This window comes from Mchenga conophoros, linkage group LG3, assembly GCF_057382185.1.
Source record: "Mchenga conophoros isolate Kocher_MC1m ecotype Shallow Benthic linkage group LG3, M_conophoros_male_GT1.1, whole genome shotgun sequence".
Lineage (NCBI taxonomy): Eukaryota > Metazoa > Chordata > Actinopteri > Cichliformes > Cichlidae > Mchenga > Mchenga conophoros.
The window spans coordinates 52375238-52390875 of record NC_140528.1 but is presented as its reverse complement, the minus strand read 5'-3'; the positions used below and the strand labels follow the sequence as shown (position 1 = coordinate 52390875).

Here is a 15638-nt window from a genome sequence, read left to right as displayed (position 1 = left end):
TTCTGATGAGAAATGCTGCAGTCGCGGTCTCTGTCACTGCTCAGGTATTTATGTGATGAGAGGAGAAACTGATAGAATGAAAGTTGGAACGAGTCTTTCTGCTTCTCGCTTTTCCCCTCATATACTGTACAGAAAATGTACACTTGTTGTATAAATGTTTACAAAGATGCTTTAAAAATATCTTCCTGTCTGTTTTTCCTCCGTTTTTGTTTTTGTCTCTCTGGATACAGTGTACAGTTTATACACATATAAACAGTTTCATTTTAGTGTTTCATATAAACAGTGCAACATAGTACCAGACAAACAGTCCTTTATTAAAATTTATTTAAAAAACAGCTGTGTTTAAATATTCTCCAACTGAATTTAAAAACAGCTGTTTTTAAATTCAGTTGGAGAATATTTAAACTGACAAAGGTTTTAAATTAATTACACACATTTATACACTGGAGAAGTAAAAACACCTTCGTCAACAAGAAAAAAATCCTACTCTTTACATATTTCTTTTGTCTTCACCTTCCCTTTTCTGTTACAAATCAGGATTGTGTTTTTCACACAGAATAAAAACCAAATCTGAGATTGAAAAACAGTTTCTGATCAGTCGAGAAATACGTTTGTGAAGGTTCTCAGTCATCGTAGTAACTTTAAGAAGTCCAGACGCTTTTCTTTCCAAGCTCCTTAGATCAGTCGAGAAACACAGACTGGAGGTCATCAATAAGTCAGACTGTTTTTACTGAATATGAAATGAAGAGAGATGTCTCCAAGGCCTCCAGTTACAACCTCCATAAGGTGCACTCGTGTCAGTAGTATTTAAAGCTACATTTAGATCATCAGAAATTAATAATTTTTTTTTGGATCCAGAACCATTTGGATCAATTGTTATGAAAACTGGTCACATGGTGGTGATATCGCCTTTTTCCAGGAATTAATTGTAGTGAAATGTTAATTAATTTGCATAACAAGAGAGAAAAACACAAATGTATAGTAATGCAATGTAAGAAATTAAGCCTAAACACAAAATCTGAAGCCTGCAGCTCTCCTCCTCACAAAGTCTAACTCATCAACATCTAAAATGTCTACATTTTCTGTTCCAAGGATTTCATCCATCAGTCTAAACATTATTAAAATGTGTATAATGGAACAAATATAATAGTTGATAATAGTAATGCAACAGATTTTAAAGTAAAGTTCCTCTTTCCTATTTAAACTGTGACGCATAATAGAAACTGACAAGTGCTCTTAAAAAATAGGCACCAAAGACAATAAGATGATTTTTTTCAGGAGAATCTCATTCAACAACTCGGGGCTACAAACCAAGCCAATATATGTACAACGTATCAGACAGTTTACCTGATATATTTAAGGTTCATAATATTTAAGTGAGGAAAAGTATGAAATACTAATGTGAGAATATTTCTCTGCACAGTAAGTTCATTATTCTGAGTCAGCACAGAGGTGGATACTAGAGTCAGGCTTCACTCTAAACCCAGCATATACAGGTTCAGTGAAGGTGGTGTTGAAGGTGTGCAGGTGGATCAGTTTATATGAGGAGATGCTGTAGAAGGATACAATTCCTGCAGAACTGTCCACATACACTGCTACTTTGTGACAGAGAGGTGAGGAGAGCAGAGGGATGGCTCTTGCTATGTAATTGTGATCTACATAGTAACCCCTGTCATCACTGCAGTAGAGACTCCAGGATTGGTAAGTCCTTCCAAATCTGCTTTCATCACCATCTCCTTTCCGTCTGATTCTTCCATAAACTACAGCAACATGAACCTCTCCTCTCCACTCGACCTCCCAGTAACAGCGACCAGTCAGACTGTTGGTACACAGCAGCTGAAGCCAGTGATTAAATCTAAGATCATGATCAGGATACAGCTGATCTTCTTCCACATGTGTCACCTCCTTGTTTCCATCAGACAGTTTGAGGTTCTTGTGTGCTGTGTTTGAATCCAGCGTCAGATCACAGAAATCTAAAAGGGACAATAAGACACAGTGTATATAGCAAATAATTAATTATAGCCAATGTGTAACAGTAAATGTGGTCCTCATATTTTGTGTTCTATTGCTTAAACATTCAAGGATGCAGGCAGTGTGATGATGAGTGTGAATGAAAAATAGAAAAAAAATCTTAAAATTTAAAATTATCAACAATAATTAATTCAAAAGGGAAGTGACTGGAATATATATGAACATATAACTATTATTATAGAGGCTTTGCATTCACATTCAGTTCACGTCTAAGGTGCACCACCAACACTAAACACAAACATCAAAGTGATGTTATGTGATTTGATTATTTTCATTTTATGTGCACATCAAAATGCATGTAAATGTGTTGCTAGGCAACTAGGAGTGCCAGAGTTGTTTTACACTGATTTCTACACAGTGAAAATATCTCCTGTGGTGACAGGATTTTTAAAATGCTGATGGGTAAAAATATTCTCCTTGGTAGTTTAGTGTTAACAGAGCCAAACTTTACATTTGCCTTTCAGTCAAAAATCAGGTCATCATCAGAATCAGTCAGCATCAGCAGTGTATTTGATTTATGGAAAGATTTTTCTGTCTTCATTCTCAAATCTGATCATCGGTACATTAGCTAATGCTAGTTAACACAGATGAATTACAACCTGACTCATGAAGCCAAATTCTGTTTAAAGTAGATCAATAATTTAATAAATCTCCCCCCCCCTCTCTGGTAACTTTGATTTCGCACCAAATATTATAAACTAATCACGAGGTTGGCGCTGTTACAGCTGTTCCTCTAGCCATGCCAATCTTACCACTAGCAAAATTATATCTGAATAGAAAATTCTAGTTGACTATGTGGCCACGTTTCTTCACCAGATAATGAAGAAAGGGTTTAATTGGTTTTCACGTTAGTTTATGAAGAAGAAAAACCAGTATGCAAAACTTTGTGATGTTTTAAGATTGTATCAAAAATGGGTTTTTAGTTGTGGAATTAAATAACTGAAACAATTTTTTATAAAATATATGATAAAAGATATTTAGCAGAGATGCATATAATGTGTGAAAAAATGATGTAAATACAGCTAGTAAATCAAAAACACACTTACATTTTCTTAGACCTGGTCTCATCCACTGGACTCCTTCAGGCTCCACACTGAAATAAGCACATCATCTTTTAGTGTGAAAACATGGCCTTTATATTCTCTGATTCATCTCTTCTAGAGAAATAAGCTTGCACTTTATTTTATCTCACAATAAATTGAAAATGATCATAGTTTCTCATTTAGTTCTAAGGTTGGATTTTTTTTTTTTATGTATCGTAAGCACGTTTCTTTTAATTATCAGGTCTGTATTAGGTTCTTAAATGACCTAAATACAACCTGAGGACATTGAAGACGTGTAAAAAAAAAGATCCTGTATAAATAACACTGTATAAAACAGTGCACCCCTGTAGGATCACCTCAACAATGAGTAGGAATTGAATAACTTAAGAAGAATTCTTACTTTTTCACATGACTGTATCTGCACCGCATGAAATGCAAGTACTTACTTCACTTTTATTTGGCACCAGGAAAGTGAAAATCCTGTTTCAAAGCTTACAGTGGTTCTGCATTTATTGGCATAAAGGTACACAGTAAGCTCCAGACTGAGAGTCAGTCTGGGAAGACAATCTGACCCTAAACATTGGCAAGGGAAAATAAATCTGGAGGGGACAATGAAACAGGGTTACATAATGTCATGATCCCTGGGTTTTAGACTCAGAGTTTGGAGTTTTGGGATGTTTGGGTTTTTTCTGGTTTTGAATTTTTGATTATTCTCCATATTCTGTATTGGTTTCATACTTTCTTGCAGCAGCATTTCTTGGTTTCAGTCTGCTTTATTTTCTGCCTCCCTGTGTTTCTGTCACTACAATAAACAATGTGCTTCAAATACTATGTTCTGTCTCTGTTAACATGTGTGAGGATGTTTCAGTTGCTTAGTTATTCAGTGCAACACAAAACAAATCAATATATAGAACAAAACATTTTGAGAAAAGACTGCTGTGTTCAGGCTTCAAGTTATTTGGGTCTGAGTCTGTTTCTGTCTTTGTCACTGTTGCCCCAGCATTGGTGGGGGACAGTGTTGGGAAGGTTACTTTTAAAACGTATTCCATTACAGAATACAGAATACATGCCCCAAAATGTATTCTGTAACGTACTCCGTTACGTTACTCAATGACAGTAACGTATTCTGAATACGTTGGATTACTTAATATATTATCATGCTTTTTACAACAACGTGAATGTACTAGTGCCAGTATACCATGTACACTGACACAAATACAAGAAAATAGCCTTTGAATAGCTGTCCACTGTTGTGACCACTATATGTGAAAGGGTTAAAAGTGTGTGAATTTGAGTGAATGAATAGTGGAATTGTAAAGCACTTTGGGTGCGTAGAAAAGCGCTATATAAATGCAATCCATTATGAAGACGAAGAAGACGAAGATGAAGAAAACATGAATAATAAAACATGTATTAACTTTTGTTGGCTAATTCTGACCAGTCACAACATAACTGTCACATTGTCCTCCCAGCCCATTGTTCCTTCAGTGGGCTGGTTTCAGTCATTATGCAAATGTACTGTTTATAAGGTTGGGGAAACCTGCAGTCAGCTGAGACTGAAGAAGTCAGTTGGATGAGTGACGAAACGTTTCTCCCACAAAAACGCTACGTCCAGATGAACAGAATCAACTTTTGGAGATTGTCCAATACCTTTCAAAATCTGAGCAAACATATCACCCTGTGCAACCTCTAAACTCCGTCTGAGTCTTTCTCCTGTTGTTTATGAGATGTTTCTACCAGAAGTGTCAGTGGGAATAACAGGGCAGGGAAGCATGAGCATCATGGAAAGTCTTTCATTCATCATCATGTGAATATGCTGAAGATATTGTCTTCAAAGTCAGCTGTGTGTGGTGAGTTCATTGAGAGAATATGTGTGTACAGCTTGTCTCTTGCTTCTACAGTCTAACACAGATATTTTTGTACTTATTTTAACCATGGATATATTTCCTTCTGAGTATACTGTGACTGTATAGTTGCAAATATACATTGCTTTTTTTTTTTATTTGAAATGGCAAAAAGAGTCAAATGTCAACCTTTCAAAGTTAATTGCCCCTCCAGTTCATTTAGACTGCTGCTGACCCTGTCATATAGTCCTGGGGCTTCGATCCAGCGTTTGTGTTTGGACTCTAAGTTCTGACTGATCTTTATTATTCTCATATTTTTATAATTGAAAGTTTTTAGGGTAGGCGTCTTTGATTTAGTGTTCCTGGGTTTCTTCATTACTTATTATGCAGTTGTGCTTATTTTTGTTTCTGCTCTTTCATATTCCTGGTTATAGTGATTGTTTATTTTGATTCCTGGAGTTTCAGTTTGTTCCCTGCTTTCCCTCTGTCACTCCTTGAGTCTCTGTCTTTGTGTTTGTATTCCTCTGTCTCCATGTTTGTCTACCTTTCTGTCTCGGTCAGGTTCATGTGTCTCTGTCACAGTCAGTATACTCTTAATTCCTGTTTTATTTTGAAAGTTCCTCATCTCATGTGTGTTTGCTTCCTGTCTCATCAATTAGTTTCTGTTAATCTGTGTTCCCGGGTGTGCCCACACCCACAGATGACTTCTTCGTGAAAATGGAAACCCTGGCGCCTCATCTGACTAAAAACAGGGAGGTATGGCTGTGACTGTGTGGAGCACAAAGGACATGGGTACACAACAGGAAGCAGCAAAAAAAAAAAACCCTCAAAACCCTGTGTCACAGACCCAGAACCATCACAAAGACACCTGTCATAACTGGGGTTAAACAAATCAAAAATTCAAAATATCTGCTCTTTGTTACAATATGTTGGAGAAAAAATAGATTTTTCCAGTTGTATTTCCTGTTTTCCTACCAGAGTATTTCCAGTTTCACATGTGGATCCTTCTTTAGATCAGACAAAAGCTTCATTCCTGAGTCTCCTGGATGATTATAGCTCAAGTCCAGCTCTTTCAAATAGGAGGGATTGGAGCGCACAGCTGTGTCCAGAGAGGGGAAGCCTGTTCCTGTGATCTGACAGCCTGACAGCCTTCAAACATACAACATGTCACATCATTGTTAGGAACTGCTCTGAATTTGATGATGTACAGTCGAACTAACAGATTCTGATTCTAGTTAAAGTTGTTAAAAACACACTAACTGGCTTTTCTGTACTCAAATTTAAAAAAAAACAACAAAAAACATAATTATTTTCTGTCTTTTTTACTATGACGGACACGTTCTCATCCAAAAACGTAACATACCGATGCTATGTGACAAATCGTCTGTATGTTACACATTCGAAAATATGAGAGCCGTTTGGAATAAATCTACACTAAATCATAAATAAAGTTATAGTTTTTTTGATTTGTGAAGTGTGTGTTTCACTTCTACTCTACTGTTCTCTTTCAGAGCTTACATCAGAACAGAAACCACATCTTAAAATCTATAAAATAACGACAGTTGTTGTGAAATACCCACATTTTCTTAAACAAAGAATCAGCTAACCTGAGAGTTTCCAGCATACAGTGTGGACTCCCAAGTCCAACACAAAGCAGCTTCACTCCTGAGTCCTGTAGGTTGTTGTTACTCATGTCCAGCTCTCTCAGTCTGGAGGACTGAGAACTTAGAATTGAGGAAAGAGCCTCACAGCTTCTCTCTGTGAGGTTACAGCCGCTCAACCTGGAAACGTGAATATCAGAGAACTTTCCAAACTCTTAAAAGAAGCACTTTAAAGTAATCTCTTGAAAGGCTTAAACTGGATACTTACTGGGCTTTCTTACAGGCTGTGACCACTGGCAGCAGCTGCAGAAGAGCCTCTTCTGAAGCTGAATATTTCCTCAAGTCAAACTCATCCACACCTGTTTCTGATGACAGTAAGATGAAGACCAGAGCTGACCACTGAGCAGGAGAGAGATCAACTTTGGACAGGTGTCCTGAACTCAGGTGATGCTGGACCTCTTTCACTATAGAGTCATCATTCAATTCATTTAAACAGTGGAGCAGATGGATGCTTTTCTCAGGAGAGAGAGTGTCATTCATCCTTTCTTTAACATATTTGACCATATCCTGATTTATCTGTGAGCTGATTCCTTTTTGTGTGAGCAGGCCTTGTAAGAGATCCTGATTGGTCTGCAGTGAAAGACCAAGGAGGAAGCGAAGAAACAAGTCCAGATGTCCATTTGGACTCTTTAAGGCCTTGTCCACAGCACTCTGGTAGAAATGTCTTACTGAAGATTCTCCAGTCTGCACTGAGGCTGTTTCTTCTTCTTTCAGCAGGTTGATACCAGAGTTGGTGAATGTCAGATGGACATGAAGAGCAGCTAAAAACTCCTGAACGCTCAGATGGACAAAACAGTAAACCTTCTCTTGGTACAGTCCCCCCTCCTCTTTAAAAATCTGTGTGAACACTCCTGAGTACACTGAGGCTTCTCTGACATTAATGCCACACTCTGTCAGGTCTGATTCATAGAAGATCAGGTTTCCTTTCTTCAGCTCCTGAAAAGCCAGTTTCCCCAGTGCTTCAATCATCTTCTTACTCTTTAGACTCCAGAGAGGATCTGTCTCAGCTCCTCCATCATGCTTGATGTTCTTCACTTTGGTCTGAACCACCAGGAAGTGAATGTACATCTCAGTCAGTGTCTTGGGCAGCTTTCCTCCAGCCTGTTTGGTTTTTAACAAACTCTCTAGAACTGTAGCAGTGATCAAGCAGAAGATTGGGATGTGACACATGATGTGGAGGCTTCGTGATGTCTTGATGTGAGAGATTATGGTGTTGGCCTCTTCCTTGTCTCTGAGTCTCTTCCTGAAGTACTCTTCCTTCTTTGGGTCAGTGAACCCTCTGATCTCTGTAACCATGTCTATATACTCAGCAGGGATCTGATTGGCTGCTGCAGGTCGTGTGGTTATCCAGATGTGAGCAGAAGGAAGCAACTTTCCCCTGATGAGGTTTGTCAGCAGCACATCCACTGATGTGGACTCTGTAACATCAGTGAGGATCTCAGTGATGTGGAAGTTCAGAGGAAGTCGACACTCATCCAGACCATCAAAGATGAACACAACTTTGAACTTTTTAAAGTTACAGATTCCTGCTTCTTTGATTTCAGTGAAGAAGTGATGAATAAGTCCCACTAAGCTGAACTTTTTATCCTTCAGTAAATTCAGCTCTCTGAATGAGAATGGAAACATGAACTGGATGTCCTGGTTGGTCTTGTCTTCAGCCCAGTCCAAAGTGAACTTTTGTGTCAGGAATGTTTTCCCGATGCCAGCCACTCCTTTGGTCAGAACTGTTCTGATTGGTTTGTCTCTTCCAGTTGAAGCTTTAAATATGTCTTCACACCTGATTGTTGTTTCTGGTCTGTTTGGTTTCCAGGAAAACATTTCAAGCTGTCTGACCTCATGTTCAGTGTTGACCACTCCGGTCCCTCCCTCTGTGATGCAGAGCTCTGTGTAGATCTTATTCAGATTGGTTGCGTTTCCTGGTTTAGCAATCCCCTCAAACACACACTCAAACTTCTTCTTTAGGGTAGACTTAAGCTCACACCTACAACCTGAATAAGGGTTTTCTAAGCAAAAAAAGAGAAATTCAAATATAAATGTTAGTCCATAATTTCTTTTATAAAAGTATCGTAAGAATGTTATATATTTTTATTAAAGTATTGAATATACAGGACTAGGGAACCGGTACCGGTATCCGGTGCCATGATGGCATAAAGGGTAGTAACCAGACCGAAAAGCAGCGCACATTTCGGTGCTTTATTTCGGTGCTTTTTTTTTTTCCTGAGATGTCACACAATTTGAATTCTAGCCAATCATTTTACGTTTCCGAGGATAGTAGGCGGGGCCAGGTACATACGTTCTTTTAGAGCAGAGCTACAGATTAAAAATGCCCAAGGCGAAGCGGTCAAAAGTCTGGCTGTACTTCACAGCAAAATATGCAAACTCAGCAGCCTGCAACAAGTGCTTTAAGCTGATACTGTGATACTGTCAAAGTAGGTAACACCTCAAATCCGATGAAACACCTGGCGACGCATAGTGTTTTTTTTTTTAAGCCGAAAAATGCACCGTATTTGATAGCTTGCTGCGAGACCTCACACCGAGGTACACCCTGGACAGGTCGCCAGTCTGTCACAGGGCCAACACACAGAGACAGACAACCATTCACACTCACATTCACTCGCACATTCACACCTAATGGCAATTTGGATTATCCAATTAACCTATCCCCACAAGCTGCACATCTTTGGACGGTTGGAGGAAGCCGGAGTACCTGGAGGGAACCCACGCGAACACGGGGAGAGCATGCAAACTCCACACAGAAAGACCCCGGCTTGACGGTGGAATTGAACTCAGGACCTTCTTGCTGTGCGGCAACAGTGCTAACCACCGTGCCACCGTGCTGCCAAAAGTGGAAAACAGTTAAACATGAGAGGTCTTTGGACAAAGTTTGTGTTTTTATTCCATTGTTTAAGCACTGCTTCCAGCCATGAGTGATACCATATATGCCCTATAGCTGCAGAAAAGGCTAACATTGTTATCTCTTTACAAAAAAACAGCTGAACATGAGAGGTTTTTGGACCAATTTTGTGTTCTCCATTCTTTAAGCACCGGTTTGAGCACCGTTTAAGCACCGGCACCGTTTCAAAAGTACCGGTTTGGCACCGGTATCGGATAAAACCTAAACGATACCCATCCCTATACAGGACACACAACAGTTCTGTCCTCCTAAATGGTGCATTTATGAAAAGAAATCCTCTTACTGCTCTCCAGACAGGCAGCCAGATCTTCCAGTTTCATTGTCCTCAGGAAATAAACTGTGATCTGCAGAAGTGCCTCTCCAATGATCCTCCTCTGCTCCTCGTCTTCACTGTCCAATATTTTCACATCTTCTCTCTGACTTTCAGGGGATTCTGCATTTAGATGATTTTGCATTTTCTTTAGCTCATTCTTCACAAAAGTGACAATGTTGTCCTCCAGCCCCTGAAACAGAATGAATGACAAATGAACAAATTTCCTGAAGTGAAGGTAACGCTTTGGCTTTATTTCTGTTTAAAATGTAGCTCTAGTGAAAGCAGATTACTTTTATCTACTTTTTGATTTAAGCTGTATAGTAAAAAAACAAATAAATAAATGTTTCACATATACAGACCATAAATATTTGGCTCAGGTCAGTTTTATGTTGTGGGGCATGATGGGGGCAGGAGACATCTGAGCCAGACTGAACAACTCTATGGAGACAACGTGAAGAATCAAAGCTTAGACTTTGTGTGTCTGTTTTATAAAGGTCTTAAAATTAACCTATTTATGTTCATCTCGAGCTCTCTTTTTAAAATTTGGACTCTACTAGAGTACCATTGCATGAGTAACAGTGCAGGCCTTCAATTCATCCTCTGTCTGACCAGCAGGCGGATTCTACACTCACAGTGCTTGAAATAACAATATAACGGCCATTCTCTCTTCATCTTTCATACCACCATAGATATCAAAGGGAAAAATGTCTAATTTGTTTTGTTTTACATAGTTGTTTCTTAATTTTTCATTGTAAAAACTTTGTAGACCCGATTTTGAAAAGTACTATAAAACATGAATATAAACAAAAGGTGACTATTGAATAATGTTAGTATTAAAATAAGACTTTTCTTTGATACTCAAGAATAATAATCACATACTAATTTTTTATCAGTAGTGTTCCTACAAAGAGAAAGATCAATACCAAGCTCATGTTGATATCATGTATGGATTACAGTGATACACTGAATTCATCTTTCAGACAGAAAATGATTTCCTTATATTTCAATTCTTACTTTAAGTTACCATTTTATCACCAGTTCACCAGACTGGAGTAAGGAAACACGTCAGCTATAACTCCTACTAGGCATCATTTAATCTTACTTCTCAACAGCAGGGGATCCCTTTCCTTTGAAGACAACGATGGCTTCCTTTGATCGATCACTCTTTACAGACACACATCTGGGTTCAGCTTCAAGTCCAGGTTCAGGGACATCTGGTTTATGATGTGTCCTGGTAAACAGAAACAATGACCATCAAGGAGGAAAATACACTTTTCAATCTTCAGTTTTATTAACTACTGGACAAGATATGAGGCATTTATAAATATCTTGTAGTCTGTCCAATCCAACGTGGAATTAACTAAAAGAAGTCAGCAGGCCTGTAGTTTCAGGCTCATAACAGGGAATGATTGTTGTTCTCTTTAGCCTGTTGGGCTTCTGGATCTCTTTTTCAGACACAGACATTTAATGAAGTCAAGTAGAAGCTCTGAAATGATCTTGAAGACCAAATTTGAAAACTATGAGTAGTAATTCTGTCATCGTCTTTAATGTCTGCTGTGGTAGTGTGTAAACTGTGTTTCCTTTAGAGAAGCTACATGTGATTGTTTTTTATTTACACTGACCATTTTAGACAAAAATAGTTTTCATCTATTTTTAGCTTTAATTTAAGGTGTAAGTGAAACAAAAGCAGTTTTTAGGTTTTCCTTACTGCAGATATGTAATGTAAATGGTAAAATGGTAAATGGCCTGTATTTATATAGCGCTTTACTAGTCCCTAAGGACCCCAAAGCGCTTTACATATCCAGTCATCCACCCATTCACACACACATTCACACACTGGTGATGGCAAGCTACATTGTAGCCACAGCCACCCTGGGGCGCACTGACAGAGGCGAGGCTGCCGGACACTGGCGCCACCGGGCCCTCTGACCACCACCAGTAGGTAACGGGTGAAGTGTCTTGCCCAAGGACACAACGACCGAGACTGTCCGAGCCGGGGCTCGAACCGGCAACCTTCCGATTACAAGGCGAACTCCCAACTCTTGAGCCACAATCGCTGTATGGAAATAATCATATCTTACTTATGTGCAGCGGAGGATTTTCTTCTTTTAACTTCAGTGGGATATAATTTTGAACTCTTCCTCTTCATTCTACCCTTCGTCTTCCTCGTGCTGAGTCCAGGTTTAGGACCAGAGGAATCTGATCTGGGGAATGTGGACAATCAGTATTAATTTATGGGTTTTTTTTGTTGTTGTTGTTGTTTTTTGCTTTTTCTTTACTCTTCAGCTACAACAGCTGCTAGACAAATGGTTATATCTTACTCATCATCTGAAGGAGATCCACTTCCTTGGAAAACAACGATGGCTTCCTTTGACCGATCACTCTTCACAGACACACAGCTGAGTTCAGGTTCCTGTTCAGTTTCCATGGTTTCTGGTCTTTGATGGATCCTGGCAGGCAGAAAAGGAGACCATCAGGGATGGAAATTACCTTTACAGTCTTCAGCTGCAGGATATGCTGCACAAACTATTTACAAGAAGAAGAAAAAAAACACTGGGTCTATATAGTTTACAGCTCTTCACACTAAATTATTTTGGTTCACTTCAGTCTTTTCTGGTTTCCAGGAAGACTTCAGACATCTGTTTTCATCTGTTTTTGTTGGTGCTTAACTGCAAGAAACCTATGATCTGAAACAGATCACATAAATCTATGGATGTTAGAGGACAGCTTATAATGGCCGTGAAGACTAAAGGCAGGCAGGTATTCTTTGGATCTAAAAACAAGACTAATATAATAACCAGCACCTCTAGATTTATAATATAGGTTATATGGCACATGTGTATCAAAAACACACCAGTCCAATATTTACTGCAGTCTTTTGAAATGATTTCACATTGATGCTGCTTTTATAGTGAAGCGTTTTGATAAGGTGGTAAAAACACTTTCTTTTCTCTTTAAAGAAAATCTCATAATGAGGCAGATCAGGGGAAATGTTGTTCATTGTAAATATTATTCTAGTAAATATATATAACCCTAAAAGGCATCTTAATCTGTAGGAAAAATAAGCTTTAGTTTCAAACCATCATAGAGTAAAGCTTTCAGTGACACTGTATGAATAAATAACACTTATACTAAAAAGGATGTGTGGTGTTGAGTGTCATACCTTTCCATTTTGGCCAAATCCTGCAGTCACCTGATCAAAGAGAGAAACAAGTTTTAATCTGGTTTGTTTCTGTTGATGTGTTCTGTTTATTTGTTTGTTTCTAATTAGGTTGTGGTGTATTCAATAATATGGATACTCTGATACATAGATACAAAGTACCAGCGCTTTAAAGAGCTTTTACAGATGTTTATGGGCAATTCCACAAGTGATTAAATTCATAAGTGGCTAAAAAAAATCCAGAAGAAAATACTGTGGAAAAATAAAGTAATACATAAAATTTATTTAATTTAAAATAGCATTGTACTGTATTATTAAATAAAAGAAAATGATCCAGAGCGGCTGTATCACACACTCCACAAACTCCGGGCTGAGGCAAAGCAGAAGACTTTGGTCTGAATCTCAACACGTGAAATTATTTTAGGGAAAAGTGGACGGTGAAAAACAGAAAAAAGAAACTCATCATCCGGAGCATTTTTGATAATGTTATGTGTAACTTTCACGTCCTTTTTTTGCTTAATTCAACAAAATGCATCAAGCAGTTACAGCAACATGGCTCAGAGTCACAGCTGTGTTCCAGACCCACTGAAAAGATCTTGGCACATATGAAATATGGAACAAAGGAGACTCCGATCAATAACATAATTTAATCAGATTTAAAATGTTCCTTAAATACTAATTACTGCATTTAAACACAGAGAACCCTAACTGACTTCTTATTTTTTACTACCTTAACTTACTTCCATGTTTCATGTAGTGCATTTTTACTGCTGTCTATACTGCTTGTTTTTGTCCCTGGGGAGATGGCGGCGTCATCTTTAGTTTCACTTTCGTTATTTATCAAACTACGCAGATATAATCAGGATCTTCGTAACTCAGTGAATCCAAATAATAATAGGAAACAAAGAAGACTAAGCCTTCAAAGACGAGTGAAAATGTGCGACATAAACTGGAAATTGAGTTTATTTCGATAAATTCGCAACAAAGACGCATCAGCAGTTTATTTGGTTACAATAACAGTCCAGTCGCCTTTTTTTCCCCAAGCTCTTTACAGTAACTCGACCCGGATGACCGAGAACAATAATATAAATAATATAAAACCGCATAAATGTAATCTGTGCGTTAATAAAGTTAATTGTATAGCTTGAAGAAAGGAAAACAAACTCTGAAGAAGAAGAGAGAAAAACCTAGGACACCGTAAAACGACAGAGTGCAGCCGATGAGCATGAAGGTTTACGGTGTACAACTTTACCTCCAATTAACGGTGCAGAATTTAATCCAGAAACCACCGATAATGCAGAAACGGTCCAGCTGAACAGAAACGTTAACGGACCGCCATGAGAAAACACAGGAATAACCCTTTTCAGGAAGCAGTGAGACCCAACATGGCAGCTCGCTCTGAAAGTAATTTCATATCAGTTTCAGCCAGCTTTTTATGGTCGTTATAAAGACGCAGAAGCACTAAGCGGCGGTCAGCTCTATGTCACGCCCTCCAGCTTAACCAGAAAAATAATTCTGGTAGCCTAATTTAAGGCAAGGCAAGTTTATTTGTATAGCACAATTCAACAGCAAGGTGATTCAAAGTGTGACCTGTACGCACTTACGAGGTTATGACTTTTATAGAAGAATGACACATTTCTTCTGAACTGAACTGAAAGTCCTCAGTTAGATTTTATCCAGCGTCAGTGTTTGTAGCATTCTAACCTGACATGTTTGCTAGGTCAGTAATTTTGCACCAACATCTGACCAAAAAGACTGAAACATTTACTTAGAATTGTTTTTCTTTAAGGAAAAACTTAATTCATGTCCAGTTAACTTCCCTTAAATACTTTAAATTTGGTTTATGTAGTGATGCTGTTGTCATTGTGCTGATCCTCCTTTATAAAATATGTAACACTGTGGATGTTGTATCTTCAAGTAAGGAACATCAAGACATTTAGTTATTTTATTGAACTTTGAATCTGTCTCCCAGTAGCGGTTTTAGATACGGGCGACACGGGCGGGTGCCCGGGGCGGCATCGTGGTGGGGGGCGGCATCACGGGCATCGGCAAAAAAAAAAAAAATGCCCGTACTCATGCTGCCCAGACGTCAGCCAGCGCATATTGGGAATGGCATAGGCTCCGATCGGTTTTCTATCGCCCATTGCTGGGAGTAAGGACGCCCTTCGTCTGCGAGGTGCGCCTGCTGCTTGCGGCGCAGAGATGAGAGGGCGGGCTGGTGCGGCATCTAAAAACCAACTCGCAAAATAAAACAAAATAAAAACAAACCAACAAACACGAAAACACCAGACATCATGATACAGACTTATAATTTGCACCGATGTTTTTTCGAAATTCTATACGCGAAAAGTGAGCGCGAGAGCCCTCGGTGCGCCTGCTCGCTGCTGAAGTCAAAGTAAACTTTATTGTCATCTCCGCTACATACAGTCCAGTATGTAGAGAGACGAGACGACGAGGCTCCAGTTACAGCAATGCAAGTAAACAAACAATATATATATAAGAAGAGTAAAAAAATAAATATACACTTAAGACTAGGGGTAAAGAGATCAATAGCAATTTAAAATTTACAGTTTGATGATTTAAAGTCTCACACACAACACATCGAAAGGGGAAGGTGGTCTTGCTGCTTCCAAATAGAGCACATTTCATTTATAATGTTGTAAATCCAAGCC

General features: G+C 38.7%; 1 protein-coding gene across 1 annotated transcript; it reads right to left on the bottom strand.

Annotated features, from left to right (window-relative positions):
- Positions 1 to 367: 367 nt before the first annotated feature.
- LOC146579407 (protein NLRC3-like) lies at positions 368 to 14395 on the bottom strand. Its single transcript, XM_085269178.1, has 12 exons — positions 14219 to 14395; positions 12970 to 12999; positions 12128 to 12256; positions 11888 to 12010; positions 10909 to 11037; positions 10166 to 10244; positions 9777 to 9996; positions 6788 to 8582; positions 6526 to 6699; positions 5894 to 6067; positions 3078 to 3124; positions 368 to 1973 (listed from the first exon to the last, which is right to left on the bottom strand). The coding sequence occupies exons 2-12, from the start codon at positions 12975 to 12977 to the stop codon at positions 1432 to 1434; spliced, it is 3420 nt and encodes a 1139-aa protein (XP_085125304.1). The 5' UTR covers positions 12978 to 12999; positions 14219 to 14395; the 3' UTR covers positions 368 to 1431.
- Between the last annotated feature and the right edge of the window lie 1243 nt (positions 14396 to 15638).